General features: G+C 38.7%; 1 protein-coding gene across 2 annotated transcripts in view; it reads right to left on the reverse strand.

The window, feature by feature from the left end:
* The window catches only part of LOC126095768 (myotubularin-related protein 10-B), a 127,219-nt gene that overhangs the window by 85,996 nt on the left and 18,113 nt on the right, over positions 1-23,110 (reverse strand). For both annotated transcript variants that reach the window (XM_049910574.1, XM_049910575.1), the window contains exons 6-8: positions 17,907-18,044; positions 12,024-12,185; positions 3,996-4,141 (exon numbers count right to left, since the gene is read on the reverse strand). In XM_049910574.1, the coding sequence (XP_049766531.1) occupies positions 3,996-4,141; positions 12,024-12,185; positions 17,907-18,044 (446 nt within the window). The remainder of the gene's footprint in view (positions 1-3,995; positions 4,142-12,023; positions 12,186-17,906; positions 18,045-23,110) is intronic.

Below are 23,110 nucleotides of genomic sequence, written 5' to 3' on the forward strand. Positions count from 1 at the left end.
CTTCATACCATAGTCCTTACATTTCTGATCTAGCTCTGAAATATTACTTTGCAAACTTTCAATCGAATCTGCCATCACAACTAAGTCATCCGCATATGCAAGACTGCTTATTTTGTGTTCACATATCTTAATCTCACCCACCAGTATATTGTTTTCAGCATATGATCCATAAATAATATGAACAACAGTGGAGACAGGTTGCAGCCTTGTCTTACCCCTGAAACTACTCTGAACCATGAACTCAATTTACCGTCAACTCTAACTGCTGCCTGACTATCAATGTAAAGACCTTTAATTGCTTGCAAAAGTTTGCCTCCTATTCCATAATCTTGTAGAACAGACAATAACTTCCTCCTAGGAACCCAGTCATATGCCTTTTCTAGATCTATAAAGCATAGATACAATTCCCTGCTCGACTCATAACACTTCTCCATTATTTGCCGTTAGCTAAAGAACTGGTCCTGACAACCTCTAAGAGGCCTAAACCCACACTGATTTTCATCCAATTGGTCCTCAACTAATACTCGCACTTTCCTTTCAACAATACCTGAGAAGATTTTACCCACAACACTGATTAAAGAGATATCTCTGTAGTTGTTACAATCTTTTCTGTTTCCATGTTTAAAGATTGGTGTGATTACTGCTTTTGTCCAGTCTGATGGAACCTGTCCCAACTCCCAGGCCATTTCAATTATCCTGTGTAGCCATTTAAGACCTGACATTCCACTGTATTTGATGAGTTCCAACTTAATTTCATCCACCCCAGCCGCTTTATTGCACTGCAATCTATTGACCATTTTTTCCACTTCCTCAAATATGATCCTATTTCCATCATCATTCCTATCCCATTCTACCTCGAAATCTGAAACATTACTGATCGCATTTTCACCTACATTGAGCAACTCTTCAAAATACTCCCTCCATCTGCCCAAGGCATCCACAGGATTCACCAGCAGTTTTCCTGACCTGTCCAAAATACTTGTCATTTCCTCCTTACCTCCCTTTCGAACACTGCTAATTACACTCCAGAATGGTTTTCCAGCAGCTTGACCCATAGTCTCCAACCTGTTTCCAAAGTCTTCCCACGATTTCTTCTTGGATGCTGCAATTATCTGTTTGGCTTTGTTTCTTTCTTCAACATAACTTTCTCTGTCTACCTGGGTTCTGGTATGAAGCCATTTTTGATAAGCCTTCTTTTTCCTTTTACAGGCTGCCTTGACTGTATCATTCCACCAAGCTGTTTGCTTCATCCTACTTTTACACACTACTGTTCCAAGACGTTCTTTAGCCACTTCTAGTACTGTGTCCCTGTACCTTGTCCATTCCTTTTCCAATGACTGTAACTGTAATCCTGATTTAATCCGACTACATTCCATTTTGCTTTTGTTGATGTTCATCTTATATCCTCCTTTCAAGTCACTGTCCATTACATTCAATTGCTCTTCCAAGCCCTTTTCTGTCTCTGACAGAATTATGTCATCGGCAAATTTCTTCCCCCTGGACTTTAATTCCTGCTCCAATTTTTTTCTTTTGTTTCCTTTACTGCTTGCTCAGTATACACATTGAACATCGGGGATACGCTAGAACCTTCTCACTCCCTTCTCAACCATTGTTTCCCTTTCGTGCCCCTTGAACTTTATAACTGCCATCTCGTTTCTGTACAAATTGTAAATAGCCTTTCGCACCCTGTATTTTACCCCTGTCACCTTTAGAATTTGAAAGAGAGTATCCAGTCAATAGACATTCTTCCAGTCCATATGTGGCATAACAGCAAACCAGTGCTTAACAGGGGTGCCTCTCGCATCCATCTAGAAAAGATAACCAGAAGATGACTAAATAACACGAAATGTTGTTGTTTAAAAATAAAGAAAATAAAACTAAAATTGCAACCAAGACGGTTTTTAACAATATATTACAGTCAACATTGTCAAAAGCTACCAATGCTACAAACGTAGGTTTGCCTTCCCTTAATCTGTCTTCTATGAGAAGTCATTGGGTCGTATTGCATTGTGTGTTAATACATTTCTCCAGAATCCAAACTGATCTATCCCTAGGTCGGCTTCTACGTATTTTTCCATTCTTCTGTAAAGGATTCATGTTAGTATTTTGCAGCCATGACTTGTTAAACTGATAGTTTTTCACACCTTTCAGCACCTGCTTTCTCTGGAATTGAGAGTATTAAATTCTTCTTGAGGTCTGAGGGTATTTCACCTGTCTCATACATCTTGCTCACCAGATGGAAGATTTTTGTCATGGATAGTTTTCCCTGGGCAATCAGCAGCTCTAATGGAGCTTCATATCACTTCGCAACGTTATGCCCAGATATTTAAATGATGTGACTGTGTGAAGTAGGACATTAGTAAAGCTGTACTCTAAGATTATGGATTTGTTTTTCCTACTCATCCTCATTAACTTACATTTTTCTACATTTAGAGCCAGCTGTCAATCATCACACTAACTACAAATTTTGTCTAAGTTATCTTGTATCGTCTTACAGTCACTCATCTTCAACACCTTTCCCCACACCACAGAATCATCAACAAAAAAACAACAGATATCTGCCCACCCTGTCCACCAGATCATTTATTCATCTAGAAAATAATAGCGGGTCTACCACACTTCTCTGGGGCACTTGTGATAACACCCTTGCCTCGCATGAACACTCACTATCGAGGACAACATACTGGGTTCTATTTCTTAAGAAATCTTCAAGCCACTAACATATCTGTGGACTTATTCCATACACTCATATCTTCGTTAACAGTCTGCAGTGGGCAACCACATCAAATGCTTTTCAGAAATCTAGAAATATGGAATATGTCTGCTGCCCTTCATCCATAGCTCGTAGTATATCATGTAAGAAAATGCAAGCTGAGCTTCACACATGTGATGCTTTCTAAATCTGTGCTGATTCATTGGCATGAGCTTTTTGGCCTCTAGGAAATTTATTGTATTCGAACTCTGAATATGTTCTAGAACTCTGCAGCAAACCAATGTTAAGGAAATCGGTCCGAATTTTGCAGGTCCATTCTTTTACCCTTCTTGTATACAGAAGTCAACTGTGCTTTTTTCCAGTTGCTTGGGCCTTTGCACTGGGCAAGAGACTCACAATTAGTACAAGCTAAGTATGGAGCCAATGCTGTAGAGAATCTTTTGTAAAACCAAAGTGGGATTTCATCCAGACCTCCAGACCTGGCGACTTATTTATTTTCATCTCTTCAGTTGTGCCTCTATGCCAGAGATACTTATTACTATGATATCCATATGGGACTCCTTGTGGTAGTAAAACATTGGTATGCTTTGTATGATTTTCCTGCATGAACAATTTCTTAAACACAAAATTTAAAACTTCGGCTTTCATTTTCTGTCTTCAACTTCCACCCTGTTCTGGTCAATGAGTGACTGGATGAAAGCCTTTGATATACTCAGTGATTTTACATAGGGCTAAAATTTAGTTGCACAGGTGTGTGTGTGTGTGTGTGTGTGTGTGTGTGTGTGTGTGTGTGTGTGTGTGTGTGTGAAAAAAGGGGGGGGGGGGGTGCTCTAGCTCTGCAAATGATTTGATCCAAAATCTAGCAAGTTTTCTCTCCCTTCTGTGTGTGCCTGTTGACGACTCAAGGTTTCTGCTGTTCAGTGAGTGGTATTTTTTTATTCCTAAATTTTCTGCTAATTTCTACTATATTTGTAGTTATTAATTTTCTGTGCATGCAATTATCTCTCTAATCAAGCAAATAAAGGCTAAATTCAACTACAAAATTGTATAAATGCATCATAACTGACATGCAAAAATACAATGAAATGCATGCATGCATGTCCTACATGTTACCATGTGTGCAGTGTGTGTGTGTGGGGGGGGGGGGGAGGGGGGGGAGGAGGGGTGGTGAGAGAGAGAATTTACTTTTATGATCACATTCAATTATAGGTTGGCTTTCAGTAGAATGAAAAAGTCATGTGCTGTTACAAAAAGTAGATTGCTGACAAACGATTATACACACCTGGTGTACAAAGTTCTCGCAATTTACAATAACTTGTCTGTAGCTCCTTTGGAGTGGGAACTTCCCGTGATAGCTCCAGCACGTGTGGTACTCGTCGACCAGGATGAGACTTGCGAACTTGCTCCAGCATTATATTTTCTTGAGTTCTAAATGTAATGTAATATGAGAGTGTATGAATTATTACTAACAAACAGATAAAATAGCATAAACCTCAGTAAAAAATCAAAATGTTAATAATAAATATCATTGTAAACCAAATGCAACAACTCTTTTACACTATCAACTGACATAAAAAGTGAGGAGAGTAAAGAATAAACTGGGCACGTATCACATTAATATTAACATCCAATATTTAGTAGTGGATGCCTTTTAAGATGACTTTGGAAACTCAAATTTTATACTTTGGTAACAAATATATTGGTACTAATTTGCTTACCAACAAATTTCTGCTAGAAATGTATGCACCTGGCTAAAAATTTCATTGTCAACATTTTACAGAAGTTGTAGGTGGTCCAAAAATGACAGAACTATTATAGATATTATAGATCCAGGGCTAGCTTAACGCCCAAGTAACACAAGCTGACATTTGAGGCAACTATAAGATTTCTCTACAGGACATGTCACAACTAGTATTGGCCACATGGGGTACTAAGCTGAGTGGAAGTGCAAGATTTGTATGCAGCGTATAAGTGATGAGTAAGTATAAAAGGGAAATGGAGAGGAGGGGGGGGGGGGGGGATGCCAAATAATAAGTAGCTTGTGTGGATAAAAGTTCTTGAACCAGTCCTGTGTAGATCACGGTTTTCAGCAGTGTGTGTTACAGAATATTTAAGTACTATTTGTAAGTGTTTGGTAAATCGGTCATGAATAAGCATATAACTATTAGGGATCAAAGAAAGTTTTCAAAATGAATGGCTTCTGATACACTGTCACACTTACAAGCAAGACTCATGATAGTAGTAACCACATAAAATGGCATCAATTTCCATACTATATTCCATCAAGTTTCTGAATAATCTTCCCAAGTAGATGAATCATGAGGCAGTTCTTAGCTGCGTGTAACAGACTATGAGACAGTGGGAAAGAGCAAACAATAACAATATCACTGCGGCCACTGAAACTTCAGTGTGGATGAGGCTTAGTACCTTACAGTGTTATTATGCAGTTTACAGTGTTTATATTATCTGTACATGCAACTGCATTCATATTCAGTACCTCTGTTGCAATGCATGCATGAGTAATGTGGTATATATGATTATTACTGCCACATTTGCTGGACGTTACGAGCAAGCAAGTTACTCTAAAGTATTTTAGGGCTGATGACTTATATTCTATTACACCACACCTTAAATAAAGTTCCCAGTCCCTTCCTAAATCATATAGTTGTATTCTAACACAGAATGTTTGTCAACTAATTTAGAAATGATACTAAGTTAATCATACAGCACATGTTTACTCTGTCGTGTATGATCTTAGATGATAGCACACGAAAAATACAATCTGTGCATGCGTTTTCCCATCAACAGCCTCATCTGTCATATATACAATGTACACGGGCAGTGGTTTGATGCAACTTATGTAAAAGATGATAAAAACAGTAACAGCATTTATAATTTATGCAATTTTTATGATACGCATAGTCTTTGAAGTAACTACACATAAAAATAAATGCACCTATAATATCAAAATCTCTTTAATGAGAAAACTGTTTAGAAGTTCCGTACAAAGTCCAAGTACAAGAGGTTGAGCCCAGTTAGGTACGGAGAGTCTTGAAAGTAGAGTCAAGTGAGGATGGGAACAAATAATAACTGAATGAGAATGAGTGCATTCTGCTACGGGATTATATTGTACATTGCTAGTCTGTTCCGCAAGGTGGCACTGTCCATCGGCTACATGTGCCAATCTTGATGCAATGCTACCTTTGATGTTTGATAATGCCACTGACTGGTGGCCAGATCTGAGCTGCTGGGTGCCGATGCACTGAATCTTGATCAGTTGAGCCAGCAGCTCGCGTACTATTATGATAATGACCGGTGAGGTGCTGGTGCAATCGGAATGGTAATAGAAGGTTTCCACAATTCTTTCCCCTTGGCAGGGTGACTGTGAGATGGTGCAAACCCACCGTCCCTCCTCCACAGTCCAAAAATCAGCCTGACGGTGATGGCTCCAACACAGGCAGATGACCATGGATGCTGATACTGGAGCTGGATCCACAAAGAAGTCTGGTGCCTTGGAGGGTAGGAGTAGGAATTGGCTGGTACGGAATCTGCTGACCATTTGGCACCACCATTTCCTGCTGAATTTCACCCACATCGGGGCCCTGACATTGGTGCATAGGGCTGGAAAAACCATTGGAGAAGGGTGAAGTAGGCGAGATTGTACTCAGCGTATGAGGTGGAGGCAGAAACAGAGAAGGGTCCCAAGAACGGAGAAGGTGAGGACCTGAATCCATAGAGAGAGGAAGGCTCACGATTTGTGTGTGGAGGCCAGTTCCCTGACCCTGGGTGGAGTTGATTTTGATGGCAGGCCACCAGCCTGTCCTCCATCTGCAGCATGAAGATTCTCCTACTCCACTAGCCATGGACGACCGCTGCAATCCAGCACTTGTGGCAAGCAAAAGCATGAGCTCGGATGAGGATCCTGGTGTATATTGCAGTGATGTCGGTGCCCTTGGAGATATCAGGGCAGGCTGCGGGGATTCAGCACCATGCATGGCTAGCACCTGTAGAGCAGTTCAGTTGGGATCTTCTCATCAACTGAGCTGGACCTATAAGAACTGAGAAACCACATGAGTGCATCTTTCACTAGGGCGTCTCCAATGTACTACTTCATTTGTCTTAAGAGTCCATGCAAGGTGTTCTGCCTCCCCTTTCGACTGAGGGTGAAAGGAGGGTACTCTGACGCCGTGGACACTATGTTGTGCACAAAAATCTTGAAAATTTGTGAGATAAACTGTGACCTGCTGTCTGTCTTTATGGTGCAAGGGAGATCTTCAGTGGAGAAGGGCCCACACTATCGATTCCACCATCTTAGAGTGGTAGTTTGCCATGCATGGAAATCGAGTAGGCACCTACGACCACCAACCTGTAAGCATCCAAAAGGTGCCCGTAGAATCTAGTTCGACACACTCCTTTGCCGGTGAGGGCTCTGTCCACAGAGAATAACACTGCTGTGCAACGACCTAAACATTTAGGGCCAGCAGCTATTAAATGTTCAATTTCACAAACTATCCTTGGCCACCAGACATGCCAGTGAACCAGAATCTTGATACTTGATCAACGACACTTGGATCCCACCACTGTGTTCCTTGAACCACTCCATCACACTCCTGGCTTTGTGACATGGTGCATCCTCTTGCTGAAAAATGCCACTGCTGTTGGGAAACATAATCGTCATGAAGGGGTGTACATCATCTGCAAGCAGTGTACAATACTCTTTGGCTGTCATCGTGCCTAGCAAGAGCTCCCCTGGACCCATGGATGCCATGTGAATGTTCCCCAGAGCATAATGGAGCTGCTGCCAGCTTGTCTCTGTCCTGCAGTACAGGTGTCAAGGAGCTGTTTCCCTGGAAGATGATGGATATGTGCCCTCCCATTGGCATGATGATGAAGGTGTCTAGATTCATCAGACCATGCAATGTTCTGCAACAATTGTAACATCCAGAGCCGAGGGTCACGTGCCCATTTCAGGCTTAATTGCTGATGTCGTGGTGTTAACATTGGCAGATGCATGGGTCATTGGCTGTAGAGGCCCATCGTTAGGAATGTTCAGTGCACTGCGTTTTCAGACACACTCGTATCCACCCAGCATTAAAGTCTCATGTTAGTTCCACCTTTGCCACCTGTCCTATTTTACCCATCGTCCAGCCTATGACGTCCGACATCTGTAATGAGGGATGGCTGCCCAACCCCACGGAAGTCTGGACGTTGTTTCACCTTTGTTTCATATCATGTTGAAGCCACTCACCACAGCAATCCCTGAACATCCGATAAATAACGCAGTTTCTGAAATTCTCGTGCCAAGCCTCCGAGCCATCAAACAACATATATTTTGTGTCAGCACCTTGAAGATAAGAGTAAAAAGAACAAGGCTCGTGTGGAGTCATGTAGACAGTCTTTTTTTCTCTTGCTGTATTTGTGAGTGGAAGTGACTAGTAGTGGTACTAGGTACCCTCCACCACACACCATGTGGTGGCTTGCAGACTATGTATGTATGTAGATGTAGAAGTAGAAGTTCCAAATGAAGGCAAGTACTATCCATGCTAAGGAGGTACCGAGAGGCCAAGCGTAGAGACAAGAGAGCGAAATCACAACAGAATGAAAATAAGTGCATCCACCTCTAGGATTAAATAATGTAGGTTTTTAGTCAGTTTCTTAAGGTGGTGCTGTCTGTCGACTGCACATGTTGACCTTGATGCAATGCTTCCTTTAACAATCGACCGTGCTACCACTTGGCGGTCAGACAAAAGCCACCAAGCATCGGTGCAGGCAAGTTGCGCATAACGAAGTGAGCCCGTGCCTCACTTTCTGTTTGGCGCAGGTGGTGAGGTGCAGTGTGGCTGGAGTGGCAAAACAGGATTAACACAGTTTTGTTCCTAATTAATATAGACCCATTCTTGTAGCTAAAATATCTAACAAACGGATGTGATACTGCCATACATAGAAGTCAGATATATTTTACTTTTTTATATGTGCTGAAGCACAATGTGGGTAATATGTTATTATTTGCAAGTTATTTTATTGCCTAACTGCCATGGCATGATGTAAGAGCCACGTAAATACCACGTACACTGTATTGTTGAAATTCACAGTATTTCACTTGATAATGGTCACACAGATGAATTTTCACAACTGGATTTTATAAATTAATAATTTTAGAGACAAAGGCCTCAAAAATGCCTATCTGATTTTTTTCCTATATTATTTCCTTTGGTGTTCTACGGATCGAAGTGTGGAATGTTAGATCCCTTAATCGGGCAGGTAGGTTAGAAAATTTAAAAAGGAAAATGGATAGGTTAAAGTTAGATATAATGGGAATTAGTGAAGTTCGGTGGCAGGAGGAACAAGACTTCTGGTCAAGTGACTACAGGGTTATAAACACAAAATCAAATAGGGGTAATGCAGGAGTAGGTTTAATAATGAATAGGAAAATAGGACTGTGGGTAAGCTATTACAAACAGCATAGTGAACGCATTATTGTGGCCAAGATAGATACGAAGCCCACGCCTACCACAGTAGTACAAGTTTATATCCCTACTAGCTCTGCAGATGACGAAGAAATTGAAGAAATGTATGATGAAATAAAAGAAATTATTCAGATAGTGAAGGGAGATGAAAATTTAATAGTCATGGGTGACTGGAATTTGTCAGTAGGAAAAGGGAGAGAAGGAAACATAGGTGAATATGGATTGGGGGTAAGAAACGAAAGAGGAAGCCGCCTGGTGGAATTTTGCACAGAGCACAACCTAATCATAGCTAACACTTGGTTCAAGAATCATAAAAGAAGATTATATACATGGAAGAAGCCGGGAGATACTGACAGGTATCAGATAGATTATATAATGGTAAGATAGAGATTTAGGAACCAGGTTTTAAATTGTAAGACATTTCCAGGGGCAGATGTGGATTCTGACCACAATCTATTGGTTATGAACTGTAGATTAAAATTGAAGAAACTGCAAAAATGTGAGAATTTAAGGAGATGGAACCTGGATAAACTGACTAAACCAGAGGTTGTAGAGAGTTTCAGGGAGAGCATAAGGGAACAATTGGCAAGAATGGGGGAAAGAAACACAGTAGAAGAAGAATGGGTAGCTTTTGAGGGATGAAATGGTGAAGGCAGCAGAGGATCAAGTAGGTAAAACGACGAGGGCTAGTAGAAATCCTTGGGTAACAGAAGAAATATTGAATTTAATTGATGAAAGGAGAAAATATAAAAATGAAGAAAATGAAGCAGGCAAAAAGGAATACAAATGTCTCAAAAATGAGATCGACAGGAAGTACAAAATGGCTAAGCAGGGATGGCTAGAGGACAAATGTAAGGATGTAGAGGCGTATCTCACTAGGGGTCAGATAGATACTGCCTACAGGAAAATTAAAGAGACCTTTGGAGAAGAGAGAACCACTTATATGAATATCAAGAGCTCAGATGGAAACCCAGTTCTAAGCAAAGAAGGGAAAGCAGAAAGGTGGAAGGAGTATATAGAGGGTCTATACAAGGGCGATGCACTTGAGGACAATGTTATGGAAATGGAAGAGGATGTAGATGAAGATGAAATGGGAGATATGATACTGCGTGAAGAGTTTGACAGAGCACTGAAAGACCTGATTCGCAACAAAGCTCCGGGAGTAGACAACATTCCATAAGAACTACTGACAGCCTTGGGAGAGCCAGTCCTGACAAAACTCTACCATCTGGTGAGCAAGATGTATGAGACAGGCGAAATACCCTCAGACTTCAAGAAGAATATAATAATTCCAATCCCAAAGAAAGCAGGTGTTGACAGATGTGAAAATTACCGAACTATCAGTTTAATAAGTCATGGCTGCAAAATACCAACACGAATTCTTTACAGACGAATGGAGAAACTGGTAGAAGCCGACCTCGGGGAAGATCAGTTTGGATTCCGTAGAAATATCGGATCACGTGACCCTACGACTTACCTTAGAAACCAGATTAAGGAAAGGATAACCTACATTCCTAGCATTTGTAGACTTAGAGACAGCTTTTGACAATGTTGATTGGAATACTCTCTTTCAAATTCTGAAGGTGGCAGGGGTAAAATACAGGGAGCGAAAAGCTATTTACAATTTGTACAGAAACGAGATGGCAGTTATAAAAGTCGAGGGACATGAAAGGGAAGCAGTTGTTGGGAAGAGAGTGAGACAGGGTTGTAGCCTCTCCCCGATGTTATTCAATCTCTATATTGAGCAAGCAGTGAAGGAAACAAAAGAGAAGTTCGGAGTAGGTATTAAAATCCATGGAGAAGAAATAAAAACTTTGAGGTTCGCCGATGACATTGTAATTCTGTCAGAGACAGCAAAGGACTTGGAAGAGCAGTTGAATGGAATGGACAGTATCTTGAAAGGAGGACGTAAGATGAACATTAACAAAAGCAAAACAAGGATAATGGAATGTTGTCAAATTAAGTCGGGTGATGCTGAGGGAATTAGATTAGGAAACGAGACACTTACAGTACTAAAGGAGTTTTGTTATTTGGGGAGTAAAATAACATGATGGTTGAAGTAGAGAAGATATAAAATGTAGACTGGCAATGGCAAGGAAAGCGTTTCTGAAGAAGATAAATTTGTTGACATCGAGTATAGGTTTAAGTGTCAGGAAGTAGTTTCTGAAAATATTTGTATGGAGTGTAGCCATGTATGGAAGTGAAACATGGACGATAAATAGTTTGGACAAGAAGAGAATAGAAGCTTTCGAAATGTGGTGCTACAGAAGAATGCTGAAGATTAGATGGGTAGATCTCATAACTAATGAGGAAGTATTGAATAGGATTGGGGAGAAGAGAAGTTTGTGGCACAACTTGACTAGAAGAAGGGATCGGTTGGTAGGACATGTTCTGAGGCATGAAGGGATCACCAGTTTAGTATTGGAGGGCAGCGTGGAGGGTAAAAATCGTAGAGGGAGACCAAGAGATGAATACACTAAGCAGATTCAGAAGGATGTAGGTTGCAGTAGGTACTGCGAGATGAAGAAGCTTGCACAGGTTAGAGTACCATGGAGAGCTGCATCAAACCAGTCTCAGGACTGAAGACCACAACAACAGTATTACTCAGTTACTTATGGGCAAAACGACATTACAGGCTAACTTTTTTAATCATATATTGTATACATAAAATGTAAGTAAAACTATAGTATTCACCATCTCTTGTAAAGAATGAGAGATTTATGCGCATGATTACTGTTCCTCTGAGAGAATCAAAACAGCACTGAGTAACTCACCCATTAGGCTCAAATACACAGTGCAGTCAGTGTTTACTCTGTGTACTATTATGAAGAAACATTACTTGCCTGTCAGTAGTAGTTGCATGCAGCTCAGCCATGCGTACCAAAGCAGCACCTTCTGAAGTGCCCCAGACCCACAATGGTGGGCGATGACCTTGGAAATGTGATGCTGCACGTATCAGCTGCTTGTCTGGCAGTGACTCAGGTACTATAAGCCACATGGGCAAACTGTAAAAAAATTACATTTTTGATCAATTTTGTCAAGTTTTGCAAAGGTATTCACAAAAATTCAGCCAAAATTACTTTTGTAGTAGCTAAAACCATATTTTCTGGACAGTTTGAACTTTTTTTCTCCATTGCTCACTCAATCTCACCGTTACTCCTTATCGTCTCTACAGCTTTCCGTATTGGTTACACTACTTCTGACATTTCTCCTTTCAATCTCACAATCTGTTTGAACATTCACCACTTCGTCCTTCATTATAATTTTCCTCTATTCCATTTCACTTTTCCTTCTCCCCTTCCTCAAACCCTTCACTTTTTTAAGATCCACTACATTATCTTTCACAGAGTAGTATGACAATAATTGGAAACATAGCATAAATTAAGATCTGTTGATCAGGATTTAGATTTATATAATTTCCCTAAAGCATGCTGTATAATTGCTGTTGTAGCTTTGCTAATTCAATGACAGAATCATCAAATTTGCATGAATATTTTACATTCAATGACACTTTACTCAGATGCTGAATTTCAATCAAATTTGATCTCGTCATAGAGAAATAATGTCGTTGGGATTTGATATATGAAGAGAAGATGAATTAAGAGCGTATTTATTCTCTACCAGCAGATCTAAATTTTAGACTAGATAGAAAAGTTACTCATACGAATAACAGGCTGCACTAAACAGAACATCGACATGATGAGGAAAAAAAATGACATTACATTTACAAGCAACATGTTTCTTCTCCACATTTATGAAGGAGGAGAAAAATGTTGCTGACACTTGTGGTACTACAGAAAAGAATAAATTAGTAGTAGGTCCATTTCAGAAGACCCCCCCCCCCTACCACACACACACACACACACACACACACACACACACACACACACACAAAAGGTGAAAAACAATGGTTGAAGGGCACTTAATGTGTCAGACTCATTTGGTACTGTTTTTAATACCTGTTTGCATGACAAATGATGGGAACTAAATACCATGAATCATGAGTTGAATGTGGGTGGTCAAACACATTAATCATTAGTAATTTCTTATGCTTTGTGAATACTGTTGGCTGTTATTTTATGTTATTAGATGCCAAGTTAACCACTTCCTCAGAAATTGCAGCAAATTCGGAAGTAAGAGACTCAAGGATGTGATTGCAACAATAAAAGTGGACCTCGGGCTAAGTTACATGTCAATCTGTTACAATATTCATTTTTTGTATTTATATTTGTTGGTTTCAGCAACTCACAACACGTACAATGAAATAAATACTGTAAATATGAAAATCAGTGACCAACCTTAAAATCCATAATAGCTCTATATACTGAAAACAAATGTAATAAATTTGTATCTTCTGCCAAAAGAAACCATTAGATTCAGCTACTCTCATCGGCTACCGCATATCACCCAATTGGCTACGACAAATTACAACAAACTGACAGCAGCAGCATGCAAAGGAAGAGCTGCTGACACTAAGTTCACTTTAGCTAAAAATTAATATTGGATATATATATAATTTTCTATTGTTTCTTACTATTTTTTTGTGCGTGCACTTCTTCAAGTCTCTTCTTTTCACAAAAATTCTATAAAACTATAATCAGCAGCTATTTTCATTCAAACCCTCAGTGAACAGCCCTAAACAACTCATTCTCTCTCTCTCTCTCTCTCTCTCTCTCTCTCTCTCTCTCTCTCTCCCCCTCTCTCTCTCCAACTACTAATATCAGAACTGCTGACCATTTTTTCTCCATGACCATATTGTCTATCATATGTCCATGTCTGTTGTTCAGATCTGTTCTGTCCAGTGAGTGGTTTTGTGTGTGTCCCCAGGATCCCAGAAAATTCTAGTCTTCTCTACCACAATTCAGATTAAAAAGTCGGTGCTTTTCTGCACCTTGTGTAACCCCCACTCCCCTTTTTCCACTGTTTGATTTCGGTCATTGAACTTTTATTTATAGCTTTTTTTCTGATCATCACATTTTATTTTCCTGTCTTTTTATTACTATGTACCATTATCATAACAAACCTGTTGTTCCCTTGCATACAAATCACTTCTAAGTGCCAGACACAGAGTGATGCTTTTGCACTGTCCTTCAATACCATCTGTTACTGGCATTACAGTAATTGCACATGAAACTAATAGTTCATCTACTGCTAGTTCAGTTACAATTTAAATTTTGGCTTAGCTATACTTCATGTCAGAAATACGGAAGAAAAATATTTTCATGAACACATGGCATTAGTAAAATCATCACGTATTTGAGAAATTAAGTAACATATGAAAATCGTAAATGGCTGTAAACAATGTTTCAATACTGTAGGTATCCATGTGAACAAATTCAACTAGATTTTAACAACATAAAACAACAAAAACTAAATGAATATTAAAAACCACTCATCTATAACACATGAATGTGTGGTGCATACAAACACACATAACAGAAAACAGTGTTCACTAACTTCCAAGCTCTAACTCTTTTTCCTAATAGAAAGTTCCCACCACCACGCACACTACAGCAGCAACAATGTGTTGCTGTGACAGTGTAAGTGCGCAATTGGTTGTGTGTGTGAATGTGTGTACTTTCTACAAGAAAAAGAGCCAGAACTTGAAAGCTAGTGAACACTGTTTTCCATTACATGTGTCTGCCTCTGATTAGTCAGTAATTACACAATGCCATTGCAAAAGGTGTCAATACCTGTGCTGGTGGAGCCACAAAAATTGCAACAAATATCTCTGGCTCTTCCTTGCATCGAGAGCTTGCTTCCTTGCACAGCAAGGATTATATCCATTGTCATGGTTGAAGGTCTTCTCACACATTCTTATTTCTGCAGCCTCTTGAAGTACAAAATCCCGGTATGTAGAAGACTGGCATGGAATTATGTAATTACTGACCAATCAGAAGCCATCACGGGCTATATAACACCACCAAAGCAGCAATTTTGACAGTCAGTTGCTGCTGACAAGACAATGGAGGTAATCATTGAATGCTCAATGTTTTACCTAGAATTGGTGTGGTAAGAAGATGGAGAATGTTTTATACAGTATTTTCCCCTCCCTTGGGTTTCAAAATTCTGTTTTACTAGTGGAACACTTCTGTTTAACAAGTCTTGTAAATTATTGTCAGAGTGAACATCTGAAGTACTGTGTACCAGGACACATCTAATAATGAAAAACAGTGTGGCCAGCTCCGGAGTCACAGTAGCCTCGTAAGGTAACAAGGTGGGATTATCCAAATTGTTCTTATAGCACTCCTGATGCCTATAACACTTTTTTCCATTTCCTGATCTCTTTCTGTAAACAGTACACCTATGGCAGTTACATGAAATAATTAATCTTTTATTCAATCAGTATTTCATTATTCAATGTTTAACTTACCAATTGCTGATGACAACAGTATACTTAGTTATTAGGGATTTTTTTTTTTTTTTTTTTTTTTTTAGAAACGATGATGCTTTACCATACTTGCAAACTATATGACCATAAAAATTTAAAGATGCTAAAAATTATTTGTTTCAAGATTCACATAGCTTCTTTAACCCTTTCACTGATGTGGATATGGATAAATGTCCTGCTATGCCATTTCTCAGGTGCTGTGACACGTATACACACACTGCTTGGTTTTCCTACAGTGCTGTGGAGGTGTGTATGCATCCTGAGCCACTGACCTCTCACTGCTGTGGCCAAGTTATACCATAACCCAGTGAATAAAAGAGTTCTGAGTATTTATCATATAACATATGTGCCATTGTGTACTATCATTTGTAAAAATCTTGTTTCAATATCTTGAACTGTTATGAGATATGACAACTGTTAGAAGAAGAAGAAGAAGAAGAAGAAGAAGAAGAAGAGACGCCATTCTGATCTCAATTAAAATAAATAAATAAATAAAAAAGATCTCAATGTCTTATCTACATTTCATTCACTGCAATGCATGGGCTAAAACCAATGAAATGCAAAGTTTACACAATGTGAAACTTCCTGGCAGATGAAAACTGTGTGCCGGACCGAGACTAGAATTCGGGATCTTTGCTTTTTGTGGGAAAGTGCACTTGCGCATGAAAGGTAAAGCTCCTGCCAGGAAGTTTCATATCAGTGCACACACTGTTGCAGACTGAAAATCTCATTGTGTTTACACAATGCATTTTTACCTCTGCTAATCTTTAAAATTTCGTGCAATGTTTTACTTAATCTGATGCAGCACAGTAAGTATCAGGAATAGCAAAAAGTTATTTGGTTGTTTACTGAGTGAAGATATCAGACATAATATGTACAAAAGTCAAATTTTTTTTGCCAACAGTTTTTGAAAAATCAGATTAAAAGTATTTCATATCAGCCGGAACACTGTCTCTCAGTGCAGGCACCAGCATCTGGCGAGCAGTACAGCCATAACAAATGCTGCCTTCAGCACAGGATGCAGAAAGCACATCTGTAGCAGTCAAGGTTAATAGCCCTCAGCTTCCACTTTTCGACAAATGTTTTACTTTTCCTAAAAACTTCATATTTCAACAGTTATTTGTAATTTCCATGATCAGAAATGTTCAAATCCAAAATCCTGAGCCACAGTTTTTGTGTTTCCAAAAATATAAAAATTTAAAAAAATAATTTGTTAGTTTGTTAATTATTTCAATTAGAAGAACACACTTTTTAGAAACTTATTGGCAAATTATAGGAATCACACGCACATTAATACTTCACTCTCGTAAAGTAGTAGCAAGGGTTTTGCCATTCAATTAGTTAAACTTACTTCACTGACTATTGGATTTTTATCCCCTTCAATTTTCCTGTTTTTATGTTAATATCTAAAATGGAATAACTTTAACAGTTTGTAATTTCTGTAATATGCACAAGCATCTCTGAATAAGTGTCGTGTACAAAGTCTTAAGTAATGTGTGCCAGTTATACAAACTGTACAGTTACTATGTCAGTTGGTCAGAGCCTGGTAATATGAATGTATGAGTGAGTAATGACTATGTGAAGTTCATAGTGAATCTCGTAAAATGTACAGTTGCTTTGTTGATTGCTGCCACTTGAAAAAATTTTGAACATTCTTCAAGTTTGTGTATCTAACTGACCTAAGCAAAGACACCTGTCCTATAGTTTATAAAGCTGATCATCAAATTACACCGTACGTTAATAAATGCGAAGAGAAATGAAATATTCTACAGTTCTGTGTACATCATTTAAAACTAGTTAATCATAATCAATAATCACAGAATGAGAATTAAGGCGGATAAAACATACAAGGTAGAGGCACATGAACAAGGTTGGTAAGTTACAACTTAACTTAGAAATTTTGCTTTCAAAGTTGTGAGTCTTCCAGAACATATTTTCACTCTGCAGTAGAGTGTGGGCTGATTTGAAACTTCCTGGTGGATTAAAACTGAATACCTGATCAGTACTTGAACCTGAGACCTTTGCCTTTTGTAGACAAGGTGCAAGGTAGCACTTGCCACTGAAAGGCAAAGGTTCGAGTCCCAGTTGGGCACACAGGTTTAATCTTGGGTCTTATTATTTATTATTCTATAACATTGTGTCACTTACACAAACATCCAACCGAATAAAAATTGTAGAAACAAATGGTGTAGAAAGGATTACAGTGTTACATTTTACACAAAGCTGAAATCAAAAACAAACAATGGAAAGGATTGTATGTTGCAATCTATCCTTTCCTTACTTGTTGAAATCAAAAGCAGATATTCTATGACACATCATTCAATTGATCACTTACCTGGAGGATATCTCAAAGTTTCTGTTAGCAGAAGAGATTCTCCAGCCACTACACTTTGAATTTTCCAGCTCATTTTGCCAGTCCTCCACATCTCTGTACATGCTTGTCAGATGGCGACATGCATAATAGTACGGTTCTCTGAAAATTAAATATGAAAAAGATAGATATCAAGACATAATTTATCAGAACAATTATAAAGGATGAATTATGAAAATACACAATTTATTTAGCATTGTTTTCAAAACTTCAATTTTGTCACACACAGCTTTGAGCAGATCTAAAGAAAATTATTTTTGCAGGTGTGGGTTCAATATTGTGTTGTTAGCAATGACATCAGTTTAAATGAGTTTATTCTTGGTTATTGATGGAACAGTGTACATGATTACATAAGGAAACACATTTACTATTATTTTACATGCCCTAGGTCTTGAGACAGTTACTGTTTCAAATATGTTATTCACATTTTGGAATGTGTTGTAGAACCAAGAATCTACACCTGGCAAAGAAACTATGTGGTAATTGAAAATGAATCAAGAACTTAGCAAAACCCACAAAGAAATTAAGTGATGATATAAGATATTGATGGTGTGAGGTTTACAGACAAAATGGAGAGTTTCTCATTACATAATAGGCTGTTAATTACTACAAAATAGTCACAGTTTTTTCGGTTATTTTCACATTATTTAAGAATGGAGTTTTCTCTGGAAATAATACAACTAAACCAAACAGAGTATATGAGGGAGTGAGGCATGGTTTTCCTACAGTTAATCAAGCCATGGTCAGGTGATTACAGGGTTATAAATACAAAAGCAAATTGGGGTAATGCAGGAGTAGGTTTAATAATGAATAAAAAAATAGGAGTGCAGGTCAGCTATTACAAACAGTATAGTGAACGCATTATTGTGGCCAAGATAGACACAAAGCCCATGCCTACTACAGTAGTACAAGTTTATATGCCAACTAGCTCTGCAGATGATGGAGAAATTGATGAAATGTATGATGAGATAAAAGAAATTATTCAGGTAGTGAAGGGAGACGAAAATTTAATAGTCATGGGTGACTGGAATTCGTCAGTAGGAAAAGGGAGAGAAGGAAACATAGTAGGTGAATATGGATTGGGGGGAAGAAATGAAAGAGGAAGCTGCCTTGTAGAATTTTGCACAGAGCATAACTTAATCATAGCTAACACTTGGTTCAAGAATCATAAAAGAAGGTTGTATACCTGGAAGAATCCTGGAGATACTAAAAGGTATCAGATAGATTATATAATGGTAAGACAGAGATTTAGGAACCAGGTTTTAAATTGTAAGACATTTCCAGGGGCAGATGTGGATTCTGACCACAATCTATTGGTTATGAGCTGCAGATTGAAACTGAAGAAATTGCAAAAAAGTGGGAATTTAAGGAGATGGGACCTGGATAAACTGAAAGAACCAGAGGCTGTACAGAGTTTCAGGAAGAGCATAAGGGAACAATTGACAGGAATGGGGGAAAGAAATACAGTAGAAGAAGAATGGGTAGCTCTGAGGGATGAAGTAGTGAAGGCAGCAGAAGATCAAGTAGGTAAAAAGACGAGGGCTAGTAGAAATCCTTGGGTAACAGAAGAAATATTGAATTTAATTGATGAAAGGAGAAAATATAAAAATGCAGTAAATGAAGCAGGCAAAAAGAAATACAAACGTCTCAAAAATGAGATCGACAGGAAGTGCAAAATGGCTAAGCAGGGATGGCTAGAGGACAAATGTAAGGATGTAGAGGCTTGTCTCACTAGGGGTAAGATAGATACTGCCTACAGGAAAATTAAAGAGACCTTTGGAGAAGAGAGAACCACTTATATGAATATCAAGAGCTCAGATGGAAACCCAGTTCTAAGCAAAGAAGGGAAGGCAGAAAGGTGGAAGGAGTATATAGAGGGTTTATGTACTTGAGGACAATATTATGGAAATGGAAGAGGATGTAGATGAAGACGAAATGGGAGATAAGATACTGTGTGAAGAGTTTGACAGAGCACTGAAAGACCTGAGTCGAAACAAGGCACCGGGAGTAGACAACATTCCATAAGAACTACTGATGGCCTTGGGAGAGCCAGTCATCACAAAACTCTACCATCTGGTGAGCAAGATGTATGAGACAGGCGAAATACCCTCAGACTTCAAGAAGAATATAATAATTCCAATCCCAAGAAAGCACGTGTTGACAGATGTGAAAATTACCGAACTATCAGTTTAATGAGTCACAGCTGCAAGATACTAACGCGAATTCTTTACAGACGAATGGAAAAAACTGGTAGTAGCGGACCTCGGGAAGATCAGTTTGAATTCCGTAAAAATGTTGGAACACGTGAGGCAATACTAACCTTACGACTTATCTTAGAAGAAAGATTAAGAAAAGGCAAACCTACGTTTCTACCATTGGTAGACTTAGAGCAAGCTTTTGACAATGTTAACTGGAATACTCTCTTTCAAATTCTGAAGGTGGCAGGGGTAAAATACAGGGAGCGAAAGGCTATTTACAATTTGTACAGAAACCAGATGGCAGTAATAAGACTCAAGGGGCATGAAAGGGAAGCAGTGGTTGGGAAGGGAGTGAGACAGGGTTGTAGCCTCTCCCCGATGTTATTCAATCTCTATATTGAGCAAGCAGTGAAGAAAACAAAAGAGAAGTTCGGAGTAGGTATTAAAATCCATGGAGAAGAAATAAAAACTTTGAGGTTCGCCGATGACATTGTAATTCTGTCAGAGACAGCAAAGGACTTGGAAGAGCAGTTGAACGGAATGGACAGTGTCTTGAAAGGAGGATATAAGATGTACATCAACAAAAGCAAAACGAGGATAATGGAATGTAGTCAAATTAAATCGGGCGATGCTGAGGGAATTAGATTAGGAAATGAGACACTTACAGTACTAAAGGAGTTTTGCTATTTGGGGAGTAAAACAACTGATGATGGTCGAAGTAGAGAGGATATAAAATGTAGACTGGCAATGGCAAGGAAATCGTTTCTGAAGAAGAGAAATTTGTTAACATCGAGTATAGATTTAAATGTCAGGAAGTCGTTTCTGAAAGTATTTGTAGGGAGTGTAGCCATGTATAGAAGTGAAACATGGACGATAAATAGTTTGGACAAGAAGAGAATAGAAGCTTTCGAAATGTGGTGCTACAGAAGAATGCTGAAGATTAGATGGTAGATCTCATAACTAATGAGGAAGTATTGAATAGGATTGGGGAGAAGAGAAGTTTGTGGCACAACTTGACTAGAAGAAGGGATCGGTTGGTAGGACATGTTTTGAGGCATCAAGGGATCACAAATTTAGCATTGGAGGGCAGCGTGGAGGGTAAAAATCGTAGAGGGAGACCAAGAGATGAATACACCAAACAGATTCAGAAGGATGTAGGTTGCAGTAGGTACTGGGAGATGAAGAAGCTTGCACAGGATAGAGCAGCAGGGAGAGCTGCATCAAACCAGTCTCAGGACTGAAGACCACAACAACAACAACACAACAACAACACAACAATAACAACAACCAAGCCATACCCAGAACAGTCGCCAAAGCAAAATACATTTGGGTGTTCAGTGGCCAGCCTGTGTCTGACTCCTGGTATTTTTAATTTCCAATATCTGAGGCATTCGGAATGCGAATAGTGCAAGTTCAGAGATGTCAGAGGGTAATAAAAGTAAAAAGACTGCATAAACTTTACAAACATAATTTACTTTATTTTGAAACAGACATGCAAACAGAATACACATAACTGGAAACGGCAACAATGTTCGAAAAGGAAAAAATTGACTTGCTTCAGTAGTCTCCTGAAAATGCAAACAAACTTGTACACACTATAACAGCTCAATGTTTAATACTTCCATATACGTTCCCACGTTCCTATATTGAATAAATTTACCTATGTATTCACATATGGAACAATTCATCAATACCTTCAGACTCAGCATCATTTTCAACAAACCGTTTCTGACGTGTTTTTGCAATGCAAGGAGTATGTTTGAAGAAAGAGTGCTGAATGAGAAAAATAAAAGGCAGCAAATCCAACAAACTTTTCTTCTTTCCATCTGTAACTACACAACACTGCTTATAGAGGTCTTCTTCCAATAGCTGACAACTGGTCTTCTTTTACCTTTCCTTGTCAAATTAATTTCATTGACCTGTACATCAGGTTTGATGCCGTTTTTGTATTTTAGTGAACACGCACGTTGCTTTTCGCTCTCCATGCACATGATGTCAAGCCAATTCACTTTGTGGACATCAACAGTTTTCTTCCAGTTTACAATGGCTGTTTGCAATTTCTTTGTGCATAAAACATCAGTATGCATTGTGTGAACTATTTTAAATAGATTTTTCTACTTTGATTCCTTCACAGTGGTTATCCAGTCATGTGGCAAATATATTTGGGTTGCTTTTCTACCATTTGCTTCTTTCAAGCCAAAGTCACCATTTGGTAGGTACAAATGCTTTGAAACAAGAAATTCATGGTTTATGATTTCTGTATCCACACCATGTTCTTGTAACAGTTCCTTCAATGCAAGTGCCATTTTTATGTTTTGATTTTGTCCTGTGCAGCTGTTAGAATAAAAAAATCACATGATTGCAATGTTTTGCATGTTCCTTGAGATGATTCGCTAGGCACACTGAAAGGTATTGTGAGCCTCTTCCCCATTTCATTTCATCCCACATGTACATAAAACCATTCTTTTCATCAAATGATGTTGATGTGGACAGTTTCAGAAATGGAAGTGCCTTCTGTAGATCAAAGGTCAGCACATACAAGTCATCTGAAATATTATCTGCATCTGATTTCAAATTCTCCCTAGCATGAGCAGGTTTTCGTGAGTGTACATCTCTTTCCTACGTCATTGACAGCAATGCAGCTTCGTTCTGTTCCATTGAAATCTTCTTGTTAATTTTATCACACGAACTGCACCTGTCTTTGGTGGTCTCTTGAAATGGAGATTTAATTATGTTGAAAAGACATAGTAATAGAACAATTTTTGAGGACTTACACCACTTGTACTCCGATCACCTCAGTTCTTGCCTTCAAGGTACATGTCCTCTTTGCAATGAATGCAGTAATATTGTTGTTATAAATATCAAGTTTTTTAGAGCTTTGTTTTGTGTTTTCCGTAATTTACAACCTACATTAAGTAAATAAATACTGGTGGTGTGTTTATAAGTTAGAACTTTGTTTGCTGTTTAATC

This window comes from Schistocerca cancellata, chromosome 8 (genome assembly GCF_023864275.1).
Source record: "Schistocerca cancellata isolate TAMUIC-IGC-003103 chromosome 8, iqSchCanc2.1, whole genome shotgun sequence".
NCBI classification, from domain to species: Eukaryota; Metazoa; Arthropoda; class Insecta; order Orthoptera; family Acrididae; genus Schistocerca; species Schistocerca cancellata.